Genomic DNA, 20,639 nt, shown 5'->3' with positions numbered 1-20,639 from the left:
TTCCACCAGAGTACCCCTTTAAAGAAGGTCCACCATCACAGCAGCACTCCATCAATCTGGGCTTTATTTATGGCAGATTGACTATTATTCGTTGCTTGAAGGATTTTGATCTTGATTTTGATTGAAAAATCTGTGTTTGTTGGCCAAATATCGCCCTATTTAATAGGGCATTTGTGGCTGATGAATAAAGAACATACAGGGCCACAAAAAGATCCAGCAATCGTTTGTGTGGCCCTGGCGGCCTGATACTGAGCCATTTAATAGGCTTGGTTACCAGGCAGAGGGACACATTTCAAGGGTATGCAGCAGCAATTTATTAAAAAGATACGCCTCTGTATACCATGGTGAACTCCCTGCGGGTCATTGAGTTGCGCAGATTGAACATAGTCATTCCAAATATATGCATATGATTATTTCACAGGACTCAGGTGTGGTCTGCTGCAAAAACATTGCAGGAAAACTGACCAGAGTCACTAGTTCACTATATTCAGTCCAACCCAATGAGCTAGCCAGGAGAGAATAGCCTCCTTGTTTAATTCTGTGCCCTTTATCTAACATAGTTCATAAGGTTGGAAACATTTCTGGACTTAATGAATTTTTTCTGCACATAAAAAAAAATTAAATTTATGAATATCGAGTGGGCTACATCATAGTGTCACCCAAGTCTCTTTCTTATGTGGCTAAATGGACTATTGGCTTTTAAGGTGCCAGGGCCCGATTATAATTGCTATTACTACTCCTATTTATTTTACAATGTTACCGAGTTCCGGGTGCAGACCGCGGACATTGACGACCCCATAGTTATTTTGGCGGCTTATAAGTGGTTGTGGGCAACACCTTTTATTATAAAATGCGGCACTAATTTTATGCATCCCTAACCTAGATAATCCCACATCAACCATCGAGATTTCCTCCATTCCAAAATACAGTGGTCCCTCAACATACGATGGTAATCCGTTCCAAACGGACCATCGTTTTTTGAAACCATCGTATGTTGAGGGATCCGTGCAATGTAAAGTATAGGACAGTGGTCTACAACCTGCGGACCACCAGATGTTGCAAAACTACAACACCCAGCATGCCCGGACAGCCGTTGGCTGTCCGGGCATGCTGGGTGTTGTAATTTTGCAACATCTGGAGGTCCGCAGGTTGTAGACCACTGTTAGAGAAATTTGTACTCCCCTGTACCCGCCGCTCCGGACCGTCACAGCTGCCCGGGATGTCGCCGTCCATCGCTGTCGCTGCGTCCCCGGAGTGTCCCCGACGCTCCGTCAAGCCCTCTGCTTCCCACGCATCCGTGCTCTCAGTCGCCGCCATCACGTCGCTACGCACGACGCTCCTATTGGATGATGGGATGGCGTGCGCAGCGACGTGATGACGTCGATGGAGAGCGCCGACGATGCAGGGGATCCTGAAGAGGACGCGCCGGAGCCCCGAGGACAGGTAAGTGACCATCACCGGACCACACGGGGCACCGTAAACGGCTATCCGGTGGCAGCTGAAGCAGTCTGTGCTGCCGAATAGCCGTTTATGCGATGGCCCCGACATAAAAAAGCATCGTATGTTGATGCGGCCTCTGAGAGGCCATCGTATGCTGAAATGATCGTATGTCGGGGCCATCGTAGGTCGAGGGGTCACTGTAAACTAAAAGTCTTTTTTGAGTTTTCTTTCCATCATGTATTGGCTGGTACAGAAGTTCTCAACTTTTCCTTTCATATCTGTCTCAGTAAGATCTGTTCTGTGCTTTAGGTAAATAACAAGTAGAATTTTTTTTTCATAATACCATCAGCTCTGCGGCCTTTGAAGACACTTTTCTCTCCAAGTGTTCTATTCTGTTTGAAGTGTTCTGTCTTTCCGACTGAATGACATCCGTGGCCGCAGGGTTTTGTCTCAACACCTTATCTGATAGCTCAGAGACCTGCAGATTGTGCGCCCTCAGTCCCTGCAGATTTTGTTCCAGCGCCTGCACAAAACAAACACAACAAAAATATGTTTTATACAGAAAGGGTCAAAAAAATGTATGTTATTTAATGTCTGAGTGGACTAGGAAAGGAAGAGATGGTTGGCTCTCAGGACCCCCAACACGGCTGTGTACTCCAAGGAACAACAAAAAAATCAGCAAAGGTAGCCAGTGGTAACGATGAATTTTTATTTTACGGATTCCATAAAACTGCATCTTAGAAGAAGGGTGCATACCCGAAACGCGTCGACGCCTGCTGTGAGTTGTTTGATGGCTGATGTTCCGCTTGCATGCGGTTTTATGGAATCCGTCAAATAAAAATTCATCGTTACCACTGGCTACCTTTGCTGAGAGGACTAGACCTAAATAAAGGGAGGGCAAAGGGATCAAATGTATCACCTTCCTCAGGATAAGTCACAGCTCTCACGCAAGGTTTGGAAACCGGGTCACTGAATTATACTGCACTGTTTTATAAGCAGAGTGTATTCCAAGGGTACTGTATAGCTTTGTTGTTTTTGAAATGTGGCAGTATTATGTGGACACTACAGGTAAAGGAGGAGGAGGCCTCATACTGTTTTGCACAGTGACCTTCACAGACCTAAATCAGGCGCTGAGGTTAAACTTGGCCATTCATTTTTCAGGTGTTGAAAAATATCCTATTAGGCTATGTTCACACAGCGGAATGTCCATACAGAGAATCTCCGTACGGATATTCTGCAAACTGCAGAATGCCAGCACTAGGACCGCACAGGAATGTGTTGTCTCATAGACGGCTATGCATTTCGTGCAGAAATCCGCAGAAAAATCAGCAGAAAAAATGAACGTGCTTGGCCATGTTCACACTACGGAATGTCCGCACAGAAAATTTCTGTACAGACATTCCGCAAACTGCAGGTGCCGGCATAAACATGCTGGCACTAGGACCGCACGGGAATGCGACATCTCATAGACGGTTATGCATTTAGTACAGAGTCAGCAGAAAAAAAAATTATGTGTTCATTCTTCTGTGGACACAGAAAACAGAATTTCTGTGCCGGAAACATCTGGCATGGAAATTCCGTCATGTGTATAGCGCAGCAGAATCCCATTAAATTCAACAGGACTCTGCTGCTCTGGAATCTCCATGCAGAATTCCAATACGGAATTCCAACGTGTGAACATGGCCTTAGAGTTGGGTTGCACAGTGTGGTTAGTGCATGCAGACAAAACCCTGCCCACATGAAGTGGTTAATGGATAGACGATTATGACCAGCAAAATAATGTACCCATTGGTAGGGTTACATCTGCATGTATTATCCGCAATATGGGACCCTACCCTCAATTATTACAGTATATGAACCAATGTAATAATTGATTGCTACATTAGTACTGGCTGGAATAGAATTTCCACATACAAGTAATACCGTGTTCTCCAGAAAAGTGTCAATGTCTTGGGTTGTCTTAAGGGACAACTTCCAGAAGTAGGGGAAGAATTATAGGGTCATTAATGTTAGCTACTGTATGTCAATGCTACATTTCTTTTTTTGACCAGCATCAAAACTAGCAAACTTGTCAAGGTGCAATGGTGCACTGGGCTTAGATGACCCAAGCCCATATGTCATCTGGGTAAACAAGCTGAGGGGGGTAGTAGACAAGGGGCTCACAGTAATTCTATTCCCATAGGACCCACATACACCTCTATAGCTGGGCCTTCACAGAGCAGCATATTTCATTATGGCATAAGTCCTATTCAGCATCCTGAAGAAAAGAGTATCACAATATGAAATATGTATAACCGTCTAGCAATATTCTGTGCCATCATGTAATGAATAAAAGTATGTTTTTTTTATTTTTTATTAATTTGGTCAGTAATTCTGAATGGATCCTGAACGTCAGCGACCGTGCAGAAGAATAAGGAGTCTGTCCTTTCAAGTCTGATTCATTTTCATTATGGATATCCGAAGTTGTGTGACATCTGGGTATTACAGCTGTGAGTTAATTTAAGTACCCAGAAACCATGGGCACAAAAAAAAAAAAAAAAAAAAAAAACGTGACACAGATTACAGATGATGATTGAAACGAATGTCTGAGACTGGGCTGACCTGGTCTAGATCTGCCAGCTGCCGAGGCTTAGATGAGATTGTAAACAAGAGACCAGTCTGCAGTCGGTAAGCAGCAGGCACGGCAATGGGAATGGATGTCAGAAATTATTCTGCTGCTTCTAAAGATATCTACTGTCATAAAATTATAGTGCGCTTAAAAAATAAAAATAAAAAAATAAATCACTTTCTACACGTGTGGTCCATTACTGATATCACAGTAAGACTACTAATATGGAGGCACTACCAAAAAATATCATTTTTGCTCATTATTTTTTAAACTTCGGAACCATATTCACCAAAGTCATTTTGTTTTAATGTGGGACAGAGGTTCCTTTAAGCCCCCTTAGGCACCAGGGCCCTGATGTGACTACTACCTGTGCAGTTATGCCTCTGTTTGCAGCTAAAAATATGGCAATTTTTTTAGAGCAAAAGCTTTTGGGCCTTTTCTATACATTTTTTTGACTTTTTTTTTATTTTATTTTATTTACCATTTGGTTTACCCCTTTTTCTCTACAGTCCAAATAACGAAAAAACTTCTGTTTGTGATTGGGACATATTTTAAAAACAGCCCAAACTACTGTGTGAGAACAAGGCTACTATCTTATGAATGAATAGCCACATCACTCTAAATAAAATCTACAAGTAAGAGTGGGAGATGCATCATCAGACAGGTTGGTCCAGTTGCCAGGGCGATTGTTCCTGATCTTTTACTGTTAAAGGGGTACTCCAGCTTTATACATCTTATCCCCTATCCAAAGGATAGGAGATAAGATGTATGATCGCAGGGGTCCCCCCGCTGTGGACCCCCGAGATCTCGGTGAAACCCCCGGCATTCTGTGCCGGTTGTTGCCTCCAAGATGGGAACGTGACATCATGGCAACGCACCCTCCATTCATGTCTATGGGAGGAGGCGTGAAAGCCATCACACCCCCTTCCATAGACATGAATGGAGGGGGCGTGGCGATGTCACTAGGGGCGTGGCCATGATGTCACGTCCCTATCTCAGAGGCATCGCCCGGCACAGAACCCCTGCGATCATACATCTTATCCCCTATCCTTTGGAATACCCCCTTAATTGCATAATTTTGGACTGTTGAATATAAGAGTTTTCCATGTAAATTCATCCTGGTCATCATAATAATAAATTATTGGGCAGATTGTGGTTGAACCATTGCATAACAACAACCCCAAAAACTGGTAAATCTACATAGCTCTGTGCATACTACTTATAGTTCCTTTTATTATTTAAATTAGGTTCCTGCCCATCTGACTGATTCCCTAACTTATCTGAGAAAATGTAAACCCTCATTTCTCTGGAACAGAAGGACATATCAAAATGTAACATAAAAAGGTGTGTGATCAGGGCATCCCAAGCTATTTAAAGGGAAACTCCGGTGGAAAACAAATGTTTTCAAATAAACTGGTGCCAGAAGTTAAACAGATTTGTATATTACTTCTATTTAAAAATCTTAACCCTTCTAGTACTTATCAGCTGCTGTATACTACAGATAAATTTGTGAAGTTCTTTTCAGCCTGACAACAGTGCTCTCTGCTGACACCTCTGTCCTTGTCAGGAACTGTCCAGAGCAGGAGAGGTTTGCTATGGGGATTTGCTTCTAATCTGGACAGTTCCTGACACGGACAGAGGTGTCAGCAGAGAGCACTGTTGTCAGACTGGAAAGAACTTTAAAAAATTCTGTTTTATATAGCAACTAATACCTACTGGAAAGATTAAGATTTTTTAATAGAAGTAATTTACAAATCTGTTTAATTTTCTGGCACCAGTTGATTTGAAAACATTTGTTTTTTACTTGTTTCCACCGGAGTTCCCCTTTAATGACCGTAAAATCTCAACTGAGACAATCCATGGACAGGTGTGGCGCTGTTTCTGTAGGAAAGCAGCCATGTATTATTTATTTTAGTAAAAACAAACCACAACTCATCTAATCATATTACAACGTCCCTTTTATCTACCGTTCAGTAATGTAAGTGCTTAGCTTACTGTAGCCAAGTCTCTTTTGTAAGCACTGGTCTCCAAGGGTCCTTCAGGGCCAACTCTTTCCAGGGAATGTTGCTACAATGGAAGCTCAGTAGCTGCCTGAAGTAATTCTTATTTTGTCTGTACTTGGTTTTCAACCACTAAGCAAAAATTATGCTCTATAGCAACCAGCTGGAATATTTTCTGAACTATTTGAGACTGGAGGTGGCCTTTAAAGTGTACCTGTCCTTAGCACAAACCTTTTTATATAATGTAGATAATTCCATTATATGTATATTTTTTTAAATATACATTGGTTAAAAAATGTGCATATTATTGGGTGAAGAAATGCTGTCTCAACAAATACAGAAAGTGAGGGCAGGGCAAGCAGGACTCTGTGCAGGCTCCTGGCTTGTTAATCATCCTGCTGTGTGAGCCGGGAGTGTGTCATAGAGCCTCAATGTACAGAGCCCCGCTTGTCCTCAGTGTACAGAGCCCTGCTTGTCCTCAGTGTACAGAGCCCCGCTTGTCCTCAGTGTACAGAGACCCACTTGTCTTCAGTGTACAGAGCCCTGCTTGTCCTCAGTGTACAGAGCCCCGCTTGTCCTCAGTGTACAGAGACCCGCTTGTCTTCAGTGTACAGAGCCCTGCTTGTCCTCAGTGTACAGAGCCCTGCTTGTCCTCAGTGTACAGAGCCCTGCTTGTCCTCAGTGTACAGAGCCCTGCTTGTCCTCAGTGTACAGAGCCCTGCTTGTCCTCGGTGTACAGAACCCTGCTTGTCCTCAGTGTAGTCCCGCTTGTCCTCAGTGTACAGAGCCCTGCTTGTCCTCAGGGTAGTCCCGCTTGTCCTCAGTGTACAGAGCCCCGCTTGTCCTCAGTGTACAGAGCCCCGCTTGTCCTCAGTGTACAGAGCCCCGCTTGTCCTCAGTGCACAGAGCCCCGCTTGTCCTCAATGCACAGAGCCCTGCTTGTCCTCAGTGTACAGAGCCCTGCTTGTCGCTTTTCCTCAGTGTACAGAGCCCTGCTTGTCCACCCACATTTCCTGTATTTAGTCTCTTTACAGAGACACACGGGCAATAGCTACAGGGACAAAAATATACACATTTCTTAACCAATGTACAGTATATTACAAATATACATATAATGTTATTTTCTACATTATATATAAAAAGTTTTTGCTAATGACAGGTATACTTTAAGTTTCAAATCCTGGGGCAGTGGATTGCAGGTATTGTTACTGATACAGATTTCTGCTGATTTGGCTGTTAACCCACCCATTGTACCGTTGCAGAGCAACAACACAATAACAATATTGGTCACTACTTTGGACAGACATCACCTTACACAGTAACACCCTTCTCTCTCATTGTAATGTTCTTAAAGGGTACTCCAATGAAAAACATTGTTTTTTTGGTGCCAAAAAGTTAAAAAGATTTGTAAATTACTTCTATTTAAAAATCTTAACCCTTCCAGTACTTATCAGCTGCTGTTTGCGCTAAAGGATGTTGTATAGTTCTTTTCTGTCTCACCACAGTGCTCTCTGCTGCCACTTCTGTCCGTGTTAGGAACTGTCCAGAGCAGGAACAAATCTCCATAGCAAACCTCTCTTGCTTTGGACAGTTCCTGACATGGACAGAGGTGTCAGCAGAGAGCACTGTGGACAGAGAGAAAAGAACTACTCAACTTCTGGAGCAAACAGCAGCTGATAAGTACTGGAAGGATTAAGATTTTCAAATAGAAATCATTTACAAATCTGGAACCAGTTGCTTAGATTTTTTTTTTTCATCGGAGTACCCCTTTAAGACGCACTTAGTACTGTATGTCACAGGTTCGTTACAAACTGGACACACCACAGAGCCATTCCTCATGACTCCCACTGGATATATGTATCCTCGGCTTGGCCTAGCAAAGTGTTCTAGCTGGTTAGAAGGGAATAAGATACCAGACTTAGTGTTCACAGTAGTTTTCATAACATTCCATTCAGTTTTAATTCATTATTTTCACTTACCTTTAGATACTGGATCCTTTGTTCTAAGGTGTCACCTTCTCTGTCTTCAGAAAGTTTAGCACATAAGAGCTGTTTACACTTTTCTTCCACTTGCTCTATATGTGGTGCCAGATCTAAACACGATCCAGTGTAATCCTTCCACATTTGTAGCAAAGACCTAGCTGCCAGAAGATGTTCAGAGAGTTTATTGCCTGCAGAGGTCCACCTGCCATGGCAAAAAGAAAGACATTTAAATGACTAGATGATTTAAAGGGGTGCGGTGGGAAATAATAACATTTAAATCAACTGGCTGCAGAAAGTTAAACAGATTTGTAAATTTCTTCTATTAAAAAAATCTTAATCCTTCCAGTATTTATTAGTTGATGAATACTACATAGTAAATTATTTTCTTTTTGGAACAAAGAGCTCTCTGCTGACATCACGAGCACAGGGCTCTCTGCTGACATCTCTGTCCATGTCTAATCCCCATTGGTGCTAAATCTCCTCATCTTTTCCTTAGATGTTTCCCTGCTTGTTGTCCAACAAGCCTCTGTGCACCACCATGTCGGATGCAGAATTTCTTTTTTTACTGATCTAGTGAGGTGCACCTTTCCTTTTAATTGATCACTAGATGCCCACTCAATCGGATACCCTCATACACATACATACATTACATGGTTGGCCACTCCCTGACCAATATTCATCTAATGAACCATCTTGCCTGACTAAAATAGTTGTTCCTTATGGGCACACACAATTGTTGTTAATATTCCAGCCAAAGAAAGAATTAGGGGTTCCTATAATAATCAAATATAAATGTGGTGGTCCAGTATGGGAGTTGTTGCCCCATACCCTTGCTGCCCAGTCAGGCAGCCTCCCTTCAGTGTACACCGGTCTCCTCATGTATATATTTTCTGCCATATGTTCTACTGTGAAGTGTGTATAGAAGTGTTATTGCTTTAAGAAATGTTAACATGTGACCCCCAGTTGTCATGTGAATATGTAATGTCCCAATAAAGAACATGGTTCTGTACTACCCTTAGGCCCTGTCAGGTTAAATCTCTTAGTGACCTGGGGGCTCTTCTGCAGTATCCCCCCTACTGTTACTGTACTGTTATCTATTTTATTTTATAGATAGTCAGTGTCCTAATGTATAGTCAGTATAAAGGACCTTTGGAGGACTCCAGCAGTTGTCTAAAGGTCCTGTGAAATGTCATATGTTATGTCTATGTTATCACATGATGTTACCCAGAGAGCATCAGCTTAACCTATGACCCGCAGCTTGACCAATGGGCTTTGGCTCAGCCCCATCTATATAAGGAGGCGGCCATTACAATTCTCTCTCTTGTACCATCAGTCTTTACTGAGACCAGCCAACACCAGATACCTCAGTGCTAGTGACCAGCACCTGGAAGGCCGCAAAGCTACAGTCATTCCAGTAAGTCTATGTCTGCTGTCATTACCCAAATTCAAGTCCAGTCTAAAGTCAATCCTCAAGATAATTATCTAAAGTTTATTACCAGTCTAATTGGTCCCAGCAAGCTGCGAGGTCCTTCTGTGTTCCTGGCCACCTCTCTGGGAATCTAGCTTAGCTGTGAAGATAATTCCATCTATCTAAACTCAGTAAAGCCTCCCTTAAACCATAACTGGTTGTAGACTCTCCTTTCACTACCTAGCCATTGGAATAGCGAAGATACCGTTCGTGTGGTTCCTGTACCCAAAAATCACTCTGGCGTCACGAACATTAGGGGTTAACAACACCTTGCCCTGTCGGTTAATACCATCTTGCCCCTCCACCTACACCCCGTGGTCCCGCCATACACCGTGGGTCACCACAAATGTAACTCAGTAAGTATCAGTGACCATGGGACCAAAGGGTGACCTATGGGACCCCACCAGAGTCTCTCCTATAAAAGCCCTGGGAGGAATCTCTTCTCTCTTTTTGGAGATAAGTCTTTGCTGAGTCAAGCCTAGGAGTGTGTCTGGAGTCTATAGGAATCCTCAAGTCAGTCCTGCAGCCACAAGCTACAAGTAAGCTACAATCACAGCTTAGTCAGTCTCAAGTCAAGTCAGTCACAGTCATCTATTGTCAAGTCAACGTGGCCTGCACTAAAATTGTCCAAATCCACTGCAAGTCCCAGCAAGCCCTTAAGGTCTCTGAAGTCACTGTTCCCCTCCGTGGGTCTGGCTGAACTGTATAGACTCTTCCATATGTGACTCAGTAAAGCTACCGCTGTCTGTAACTTGGCATCGGAGTCATTATTGCCCCCGTGCCTAGACCAGGATCCAGCGGTATACCTTCGGGTGGTATTGAGGATAAACCACGCCCTTGCTTCACAAATACATAGGGTTAATGCCATCTGCCCCTAGGGTAATTCCATCTGCCCTACATCACACACCCCATACCACATAAAGTTATAAAATATTTTTCCTGATCAGTGGAATATGCGGATTTCCTTTGATCAGAACCAGTAGTTCAACTTTTGTTTGTTATACGTAAAACTATTATCTGGAGATTAACTGAACAGTTTACTGTGCATTGGAATAATGAATGCAGGTATATTAGGATACAATCTGAGTCCTCAATGTGATTTACTGTAGACGAATATATCATGAGGTACAAACAATATCACAGTATTTGAAGCACAGTGTGTAACAGAAATCACTGACCTGTCACGTATGTCTCTGCGCTCCTCTTCCAGGATGTCCATAGCTGATTGACTACACAGAGATTTTAAGTTACTTAAAGAACCTTGCAGTCTACTCCATTTTTCTTCATGTTGCTCAACTTCTTCTTGAATGGCCTATAGAACAGTAACAACATTATAAGGTATGGACTAGCCAAGTAGATCACTGAACATTAGGTGAACTAAGGGTGATAATTACTGTTTTTGGTACACCACAAAATCTGCCAATTTTCAGTCCGCATACCTCTTAGTAAATCCAGCGGTGCCATGGCTGCCCTTGCGCCTGGGGCAGAAATATGAGCTAGCCAGGAGATGGCTTCTATTTCTGTGACATTGAGTGCCACAAGTAGCCCTGAAAGTTGCATGTAAGGCTGAGCTCCCTTACAGCTTCCTTTTTGCATCCTCCATGCCCTCTTGGCACGTGCGGTGTACATACATCAAATGTTGCTAATTTTTTTTTTGTTTTTTGCACATTCGGGCATCTGCTCCACTGGCACAGCTTAATGAATATGCCCCTAAGTCTACAATGCAGATGCAAAAATCTCATATTGCCTTGGCCCAAAGGCCTATCTGCCAGGTCAACATTATTATGATGCTCTAAAAGTCAATGTTCTTCAAACTGTGGCAAAACTACAATTTCCATCATTATGGTATATTGTAGGTTTGCGAAAGCTGGGAACTGTAGGTTGGAGAATGCTCCTGTAAGTGGTTGAAGGGCACTGGTACAAATAAAAAGCGATTTGAACAAACTTTATAAGCTTGTGTATACAGACCTGTAACTTCTTCAGCTGCAAATTCAGAGAGTTCATTGATGTAGAGGGAGAGGTACATTGTTCTAGAACATATTGCAGTTTGACAGTCATCCTCTCTATATGTCCATAGCTTTCGTTATAGTCTTTCCAATGCTCTAGCACCGAGAGGCTGGATTTCTTTAGCTCTACAACCTGCAATTTACACCAGAGATGAATATAAGCAAATACTTAGCATGTCCTGCTGGAAGTTGCCATTTTGCAACAGCTGGAAAGCCACCAGCTGGAGAACACTAGTCTACATTGAGCAATTTTAGCATAATCCAAAACCGAACATCTTCATCATTTCTCTGTCAGTTCATTTTTAACTTTTTTAAGCTGCAGGCTAGGTACAAGTGCCAGACTCCTAGAATTTCTATAGTATTAGATGTTGATAAGAGGAATCTAACTATTTTTTTGATTTATCTGTTTTAAAGCTAAATACTGACCTGTTTAGCAACCGTGTCCCTCTTTTTAAGTAAGGTTTCTCTTGTCAATCCACCTTCACTGAAAACATTTGGGCCTCCTGCTGCTGTACTGTTTGCATCCAGTTCCTCAATACCATCAGATTTAGCTTTCAGCTGTTCCTCCAGCACCTGGGAAAACAAACAACTTTATTCCTACATTTTTAGTTACTTTAGAAATATATAAGGTAATTAAAGGGATTGGTCAATTTTGGAAAATCCACCATTATATATCCATTTAGGGCATTTTAGGTTAGTAGAGGGAGTGGGTCCTTAGTTCAGGATCCTCAACTTGAGGTCCTAGATTAGTATTTACATTTTGGAACATTCAGTGTTAATATTCTGAATGGTCGGTCGCACTAATGTAAATATTGTGGCTTGTATATCCTCTTCTTTGACATTATTTAGGACTGACATACACATTTGGTCCTTATGCAGAACATTTCTTTCATAAAAGTCTGTTAGAGATTTACAATATCTCACATAAGTGCGTACACCCCTCACATTTTTGTAAATATTTTATTATATCTTTTCATGTGACAACACTGAAGAAATGACCCTCTGTTACAATGAAAAGTAGTGGGTGCACAACCTGTATAACAGTGTTTAATGTTGTGTTCCCTCAAAATAACTCAACACACAGCTATCACAGTGACCCCTCGACCTACGATGGCCCTGACATACGATCATTTCAACATATGATGGCCTCTCAGAGGCCATCACATGTTGAAGGCAGCATCAACATACAATGCTTTTGTATGTCGGGGCCATCGCATAAACGGCTATCCGGCAGACTGCTTCAGCTGCCACCGGATAGCCATTTACGGTGCCCCATGTGCTCCGGTGACGATCGCTTACCTGTCCTCGGGGCTCCGGCGCGTTCTCTTTGGGATCCTCTGCATCGTCGGTGCTCTCCATCGCACGCCGTCCCGTCATCCAATAGGAGCGGCGTGCGTAGCGACGTGATGGCGGCGACGGAGAGCGCGGATGTCAGGGAAGCAGAGGCCTTGCCGGAGCGTCGGGGACACCTCGGGTACGCAGCAACAGCGATGGACGGCGACATCCCGGGCAGCGGTGACGGTCCGGAGCGGCATGGACAGGTGAGTACAACTTCCTCTAACAGTGGTCTACAACCTGCGGACCTCCAGATGTTGCAAAACTACAACACCCAGCATGCCCGGACAGCCGTTGGCTGTCCGGGCATGCTGGGTGTTGTAGTTTTGCAACATCTGGAGGTCTGCAGGTTGTAGACCACTGTCCTATACTTTACATTGCACGGTTCCCTCAACATGCGATGGTTTCAACAAACGATGGTCCGTTTGGAACGAATTACCATCGTATGTTGAGGGACCACTGTAATGTCTAAACCATTGCAACAACAGTGAGTACACTCCTAAGTGTAAATGTCCAAATTGAGCCCAAAGTGTCAATATTTTGTGTGCCCACCATTATTTTCCCGCACTGCCTTGAGCCTCTTGGACATAGAGTTTACCACAGCTTCACAGGATGCCACTGGAGTCCTCTTCCACTCCTCCATGATGACACCACAGAGCTGGTGGATGTATATAGACCTTGCGCTCCCCCACCTTCCATTTGCAGATGCCCCACAGATGGTTTAGGTCTGGAGACATGCTTGACCAGGCCATCACCTTTACCCTCAGCTTTTTTAGCAAGGTAGTAGCCATCATGGAGGTGTGCTTGGGGTGGTTATTATGTTGGAATACTGCCCTACGGCCCAGGGGATCATGCTCTGCTTCAGTAGATCACTGTATATATCTTGCTATTGATGGTTCCCTCAATGAACTGTAGCTCCCCAGTGCCAGCAGGACCTCCATGCTTGACTGTAGAAAAGACACACTTGTCTTGTATTCCTCACCTGGTTGCCACCACACACACTTGTCACCAACTGAACCAAATAAGTTTATCTTGGTCTAAATGGACCACAGGACATGGTACCAGTAATCCATGTTCTTAGTCTGCTTGTCTTCAGTAAACTGTTAGCAGGCTTTCTTGTGCATCATCTTTAGAAGAGGCTTTGACAAATGCGAGGCCTGTCCTGAGTGGAACCTTTCCTGTGAAACCACTATATGGTCTTGCCCACTATACCGCAGCTCAGTTTCAGGGTCTTGACCCTCTTCTTATAGCCTAGGCCATCTTTCTGTAGAACAACAATTCTTTTTGTTCAGATCTTCCGAGACTTCTTTGCCATGAGGTGCCATGCTGAACCTCCAGTGATCAGTATTAAAGAGTGTGAGAGCGATAACACCAGCTTTTAAGACACTTGCTCTCAACTCATGCCTGAGACATTGTAACTGTAACAAATCACATGACATCATGGAGAGAAAATAGCTAATTGGGTCCAATCTGGATATTTCCACTTATAGGTGTACTTACTTTTGTTGCCAAGGTTTAGACATTAATGGCTGTTTCTTGTGTCATTTTGAGGGGACACAACATTAAACACTGTCATACAGGCTGTGCGCTCGCTACTTTACATTGTAGCAGAGAGTCATATTTTCAGTGTTGTCACATGAAAAATATATTAAAATATTTACAAAAATGTGCGGGGTGTACTCACTTATGGGATATCTTGTAGTTGCACAGTATCTTCAAAGACAGACATAATAAAAGAAAAATATATATATATTCTTACAGAAAAGGTTTTAAAAAATGTGTGCAGACACTAACATTTCACCATTACATTGACATTTATTTCCAAAACAACCAGGGCCCAAAATATCCATCCTCAGCCACTTTACACAATTGCTGCCTTGTTTGCCCTGTACTGAAAGCAAAATAATCTTCAAGTTCACCCAGCAGTCTCACAATCCCTTTCGAAAGGTTTAGAAGTGGATACTGTCTGTTTATTAGATTTCTCACAACCTGTAGAGTATAAAAACTCCTTTATATGGAACCAGAGTCAGAGTTTATTAATTCTTTAATTTAGATATTTGTTGTAAAGCTGCGATCACACATGGCGTTTTTTTAGGGCTGAAAACGCTGCGGTCCCATATAGTGGGAGATTTTTCCTGATTTTAATGATGCCCATCATTTACGCTGCAGTCCCATATATTGGGAGATTTCTTTGGTCTATGACCTTCCATGACATTGAGGCTTACAGGATCATTTGCATGTTCAACCCCTATTCCCACCCTCGCTTGGCCGCTAGTAGTTACACACACAGCTGACTTTGGCTATCCCTGTCCTCGATGTGAAGGAAGATCCTATACACAGAAATCAATCACAAATCCTCAACATAGTGAACGGCTGACTGCAAATCTGCAGGTAAAATTCACAGCTGTTAGGTGCTGCCTCCTCAACACTGCCGCCTTAGGTATAGGCTCACGGGTGCCTTAAATCAACTGGTGCCAGAAAGATAAACAGATTTGTAAATTACTTCTATTTAAAAATCTTAATCCTTCCAGTACTTATCAGCTGCTGTATGCTCCACAGGATGTCTGACCACAGTGCTCTGACCACAGTGCTCTCAGCTGACACCTCTGTACATATCAGGAACTAAAACAAAAGGGAAGAACGCTTCATAACGTAAAATAGCCACTGTAAGGTTCAGGCTAGTGTAGTAAGAAACGCTTACCAGAGGCGGTTGTGTGAGCTCACACACAACAATGGTCAGTGTGGGTGAGTAAGAAAGCCTGGTCTGCAGCCTCCCCGAACTTAACGAGATACGGCAGGTAAAGACTTCCACAGGGCGGTGGGTGGATAACGGCACTGACCAAGATAGGACACGTCCGGTGAGTAAAAGGATTTATTCAAATGCAATGCATTTCACCGTGCTTGCGCGGCTTCCTCATGAATAGGCCTGAGGAAGCAGCACAAGCGCGGTGAAATCTGTTGCATCTGAATAAATCCTTTCACCACGCTTGCACGGCTTCCTCAGGCATAGGCCTGAGGAAGCCGCGCAAGCGCAGTGAAACACGTTGCATTTGAATAAATCCTTTTACTCACCGGACATGTCCTATCTTGGTCAGCGCCGTTATCCACCCACCGCCCTGTGGAAGTCTTTAACTGTCATGTCAGGAACTGTCCAGAGTAGAGAAGAAAAGAAAATCCCCATAGTAAACCTATCCTGCTCTGGACAGTTCCTGACTGCAGCAGGCGATAAGTTCTGGAAGGATTAAGATTTTGAAGTAGAAGTAACTTACAAATCGGTTTAACTCTCTGGCACTAGTCAATTTTATTTCTACCGGAGTACCCCTTTAAAGGGGTATTCCGCCCCTAGACATTTTATCCCCTATCCAAAGGATAGGGGATAAGATGTCAGATCGCCGCGGTCCCACTGCTGGGGACCCCCGGGATCCCCGCTGCAGCACCGCGCTATCATTACAGCACAGAGCGAGTTCGCTCTGCACGTAATGATGGGCGGTACAGGGGCCGGAGCATCGTTACGTCACGGCTCCGCCCCTCGTGATACCACGGCCCGCCCCTTTCAATACAAGTCTATGGGAGGGGGCGTGGCGGTCGTCACGCCCCCTCCCATAGACTTGCATTAAGGGGACGGGCCGTGATGTCACGAGGGGACGGCGCCATGACGTCACGCAGCTCCGTCCCCTGTATCGCCCGTCATTACGCACAGAGCGAACTCGCTCTGTGCTGTAATGATAGCGCGGTGCCACAGCGGGGATCCCGGGGGTCCCCAGCAGCGGGACCGCGGCGATCTGACATCTTATCCCCTATCCTTTGGATAGGGGATAAAATGTCTAGGGGCGGAATACCCCTTTAAGGCAAATACTTGGGTGAGGTGGCAGGAATGAAGGGGAAAAAGCAAGAGTAATAGAAAGAAATGGAAAAAGAGAGAAGAAAGAGCTGGAATTGTTTTTTGCATCTTTACCGAGCTGGCACATGATCACCCAAATCACATTTTATGCATAGATGTATGGAATACTTTGGGCAAAATGAAATGCCACTCACAACACAAACATAGAATAGAAAATAGACTAAACTTTTTTCTGGAAGGTTTAGGCAAGAGCTGTATCGAGCACAAGTGGATTTTGTTAGAAAAGCTCTTGATAGGTTTGAGCTGTTGTCAGCACTTACCATACACTCTGCCAACACTCTCTCGGCAGCTGTTATACTTGATGGCCTATGTAATTTTTTCAGTCTTTGCTGTTGGGCATCAAACCAATTGCTTATTGTCTGCCTCCTACTTTCCTGGTCTGATATACTCTCAAGAGCCTGCTCCAAGAGTTGTATCTGAAAAGAGAAAAGTGCTATAGTGCTCATCGTGTCTCCAATACAGAAACATAAATCCTAGTAACCTAGAGCAGCTATTATAGCTGAGTGACACAAAGGACCTGTCTGATGTATCCTACCCTGAGATGATATTATAGAAAAAAAAGTCCACTGCAGAAGTGGACTTTCCAAAAAGAGACATATTTCAACGCAACGGATTTAATAATGATAGGTATCATTTTATAATTGTGCCATTAAATCGGGTTTGATATACACTTTTCTATATACTATAGGGCAGTGGTCTCCAACCTGCGGACCTCCAGATGTTGCAAAACTACAACTCCCAACATGCCCGGACAGCCAACGGCTGTCCGGGCATGCTGGGAGTTGTAGTTTTGCAACATCTGGAGGTCCACAAGTTGGAGATCACTGCTATCGGGAATTGTAAGGCCTTCTCCTATTAAAGGGGTATTCCAGGAAATGAATTTTTTTATATATATGTAGATCAACTAGCTACAGAAACTTAAACAGATTTGTAAATTACTTCTATTTAAAAATCTTAATCCTTTCAATAAATATCAGCTGCTGAAGTTGAGTTGTTGTTTTCTGTCTGGAAACAGTGCTCTCTAATGACATCTCTGCTTGTCTCGGGAACCGCACAGAGGAGAAGAGGTTTGCTATGGGGATTTGCTTCTAAACCGGGCGGTTCCCGAGACAGGTGTCATCAGAGAGCACTTAGAGAGCAAAGAACAACTCAACTTCAGCAGCTCATAAGTACTGAAAGGATTAAGATTTTTTTTAATAGAATTACTATTTTTATTATATAAAAAAAAACTGTTTTTTCCTGGATAACCCCTTTAACCCAGGCAGCTAGAAAGAGCTTCTCTCATTTTAGAGCAGTGGTCTCAAAACTGTGGACCTCCAGAGGTTACAAAACGACAACATCAAGCATGCTGGGAGTTGTAGTTTTGCAACATCTGGAGGTCCACAGTTTGGATACTTCTGCTCTAGAGGACACATTTTTAATAATGACGGCATCATTTTTCATTTCCCCAGTGGAAGCGCTGCTGGGGAATTCAATGATTTCTACAGGATTTTCCCATAGATTACCTCTGATTGCTGGCGGTCCCTGTGAAAAACCTTTTTTGTGCTATTTTATGTTAGCTACGCTGGCTTGTTTATTTTTCTTGTTGTGTGCTTCCAGGAGCCATGGGTAGCAGACACATTTGTTGGTGCGCTGAATTTTTTTTGCCCAAAAATTTTCTTTGCACAAAAAGTTTTTCAGTGTCGAGCTGGCATAAAAATGAGCATGAGCTTTTCAGCCTTCTTTGCGCTCTCCAGGGGCTTCCGGTCATTTGCGCAGATTTATGAAGGTATGTGCGCCACATAATACATTTTGCGCAGCAACTGGGGAAAGCACACACATGCACTGCAGGGTTTGCATCGTGTAAGAATCTAAGCAAAATGATAAATTCCCTCCAAACAGTCCACAATCTTTGAATTTCATCTCATCCATCATTTAATATTGCAAATACCTACTGCAAATGTTCTAGAGACACTGAACCCTATTCTTCTGCAGCATGTAATGTTCAACTTTTTTCTTTTTTATTTATTTTTCTGTATTTTTATTTTTTGATATAGCTTATCAGTGCTGTCATGAGCAGGGGGTGACAACGTTTGGCCTGAGGCACACAGGCCCCTAGTTACATCACAGGGTGAAGCTACAACTTAAAGGGGTTAAACGTTTTATTTATAAATCAACTGGTGCCAGAAAGTTAAAGAGAGTTATAAATCACTTCTATTAAAAAAATCTTAATCCTTCCAGTACTTTTTAGGGGCTGTATACTAAAGAGAAATGCAAAAAAGAAATGCATTTCCTCTGATGTCATGACCACAGTGCTCTCTGCTGACCTCTGCTGTCCATTTCAGGAACTGTCCAGAACAGGAGAAAATCCCCATAGCAAATATATGCTGCTCTGGACAGTTCCTAAAATGGACAGCAGAGGTCAGCAGAGAGCACTGTGGTCATGACATCAGAGGAAATGCATTTATTTTTTGGATTTCTCTTTCGTATACAGCCCCTAAAAAGTACTGGAAGGATTAAACATTTTTAATAGAAGTGATTTACAAATCTGTTTAACTTTCTGGCACCAGTTGATTTAAAAAAAAGTTTTCCATGGAAGTACCCCTTTAATGGTAGGCAATGTACATACCTTTGAATGGATATTTCCCTGCAATTGTTTCCATTGTAGAGTCGAGGTGCCCAGGAGTTCTGCAAGCTCTGTCCGCACATAACGTTTGCTTTCAACATCACCCACACTGAACTGAAGTAATGACTGGTTGGCATAATCGACAATCCATTGCTTATGGCTCATTTCTCTACGCAAACCCTGGCAAAAGGACAAGCATAGAATGCTTTCAAATAGATAACTGCTTAAATAATACATTAAAGCATCCATCATAATCACAGTCATAAAGTCAAAAAAATATAACCAGCTTGGCTGCCTAAAGCCCCAGGTGAGTGAGCGCTCCATATACGGATTTATATAGCTGCTACTTAACTCAGTGGTGACATAAGACAAACACTATAACGGGAAGCAGGAGAAGCAGGTCAGTGCCTGACTCACTCATAACATGGGCTTAAAGGGGTACTTTGGTGAAAAATATATATTTTTTAATCAACTGGTGCCAGAAAGTTAAACAGATTTGTTAATTACTTCTATTTAAAAATCTTAATCCTTCCAGTACTTATCAGCTGCTGTATAATACAGAGGAAGTTTTTTTCTTTTTGAATTTCTTTTCAGTCTGAGCACAGTGTTCTCTGCTGACACCTCTGTCCATGTCAGGAACTGTCCAGAGCAGGAACAGTTCCCCATAGCAAACCTATCCTGCTCTGGACAGTTCCTGACATGGACAGAGGTGTCAGAAGAGAGCACTGTGGACAGACAGAAAAGAAATTCAAAAAAGAAAAGAACTTCCTCTGTATTATACAGCAGCTGATCAGTACTGGAAGGATTTAGATTTTTAAATAGAAGTCATTTACAAATCTGTTTAGTTGATAAAGAAAAAAAAATGTTTTCCACCGGAGTACCCCTTTAATAGCAGATGCATGGTCTGCCTCCGTAGTGAGTACAGTATTGAGTTCTGTTTAAGAACATTTGACCTTATGATGGAATATGCGCAAACCACAGTACAAGCAAGAGGAAGATTATCAACATTTATTCCCCAGTGGTTTTTCCAGAGTCTAAGTGATGGCATAATTTTCCCTATATTACAACTAAATAGTTTGTAAATATAATACATTTTTAATAAAAAGTTCCTGTGAAATAACTGCCCCCCCCCCCCCCCCCCACCATGATATCTTGCCTTAGATACCATGTTGCTACTGAATACATTCTCTAGTAGTTATTTTGTTCCCAGGACCGGCATGCACACTTGTTATCCCCTATCTCTTTATAGTGAATATACTACTCTCCCTGTGCAGAGTGTCTGCGCATGTGCAGT

General features: G+C 42.9%; 1 protein-coding gene across 7 annotated transcripts in view; it reads right to left on the bottom strand.

The window, feature by feature from the left end:
• Window positions 1-20,639, bottom strand: part of SYNE2 (spectrin repeat containing nuclear envelope protein 2) — a 355,793-nt gene that overhangs the window by 61,068 nt on the left and 274,086 nt on the right. For all 7 annotated transcript variants that reach the window (XM_056546593.1, XM_056546588.1, XM_056546590.1 and 4 more), the window contains 7 exons: window positions 19,349-19,525; window positions 17,001-17,156; window positions 11,931-12,077; window positions 11,467-11,637; window positions 10,677-10,810; window positions 8,028-8,232; window positions 1,784-1,963 (listed from right to left, as the gene is read on the bottom strand). In XM_056546593.1, coding sequence (XP_056402568.1) covers window positions 1,784-1,963; window positions 8,028-8,232; window positions 10,677-10,810; window positions 11,467-11,637; window positions 11,931-12,077; window positions 17,001-17,156; window positions 19,349-19,525 — 1,170 coding nt within the window. The remainder of the gene's footprint in view (window positions 1-1,783; window positions 1,964-8,027; window positions 8,233-10,676; window positions 10,811-11,466; window positions 11,638-11,930; window positions 12,078-17,000; window positions 17,157-19,348; window positions 19,526-20,639) is intronic.

The sequence above is a fragment of the Hyla sarda genome, chromosome 11 (assembly GCF_029499605.1).
Source record: "Hyla sarda isolate aHylSar1 chromosome 11, aHylSar1.hap1, whole genome shotgun sequence".
In the NCBI taxonomy this organism is placed as follows: domain Eukaryota; kingdom Metazoa; phylum Chordata; class Amphibia; order Anura; family Hylidae; genus Hyla; species Hyla sarda.
Note: the sequence above shows the minus strand (reverse complement) of the source record. Positions and strands in the feature narration are given on the sequence as shown.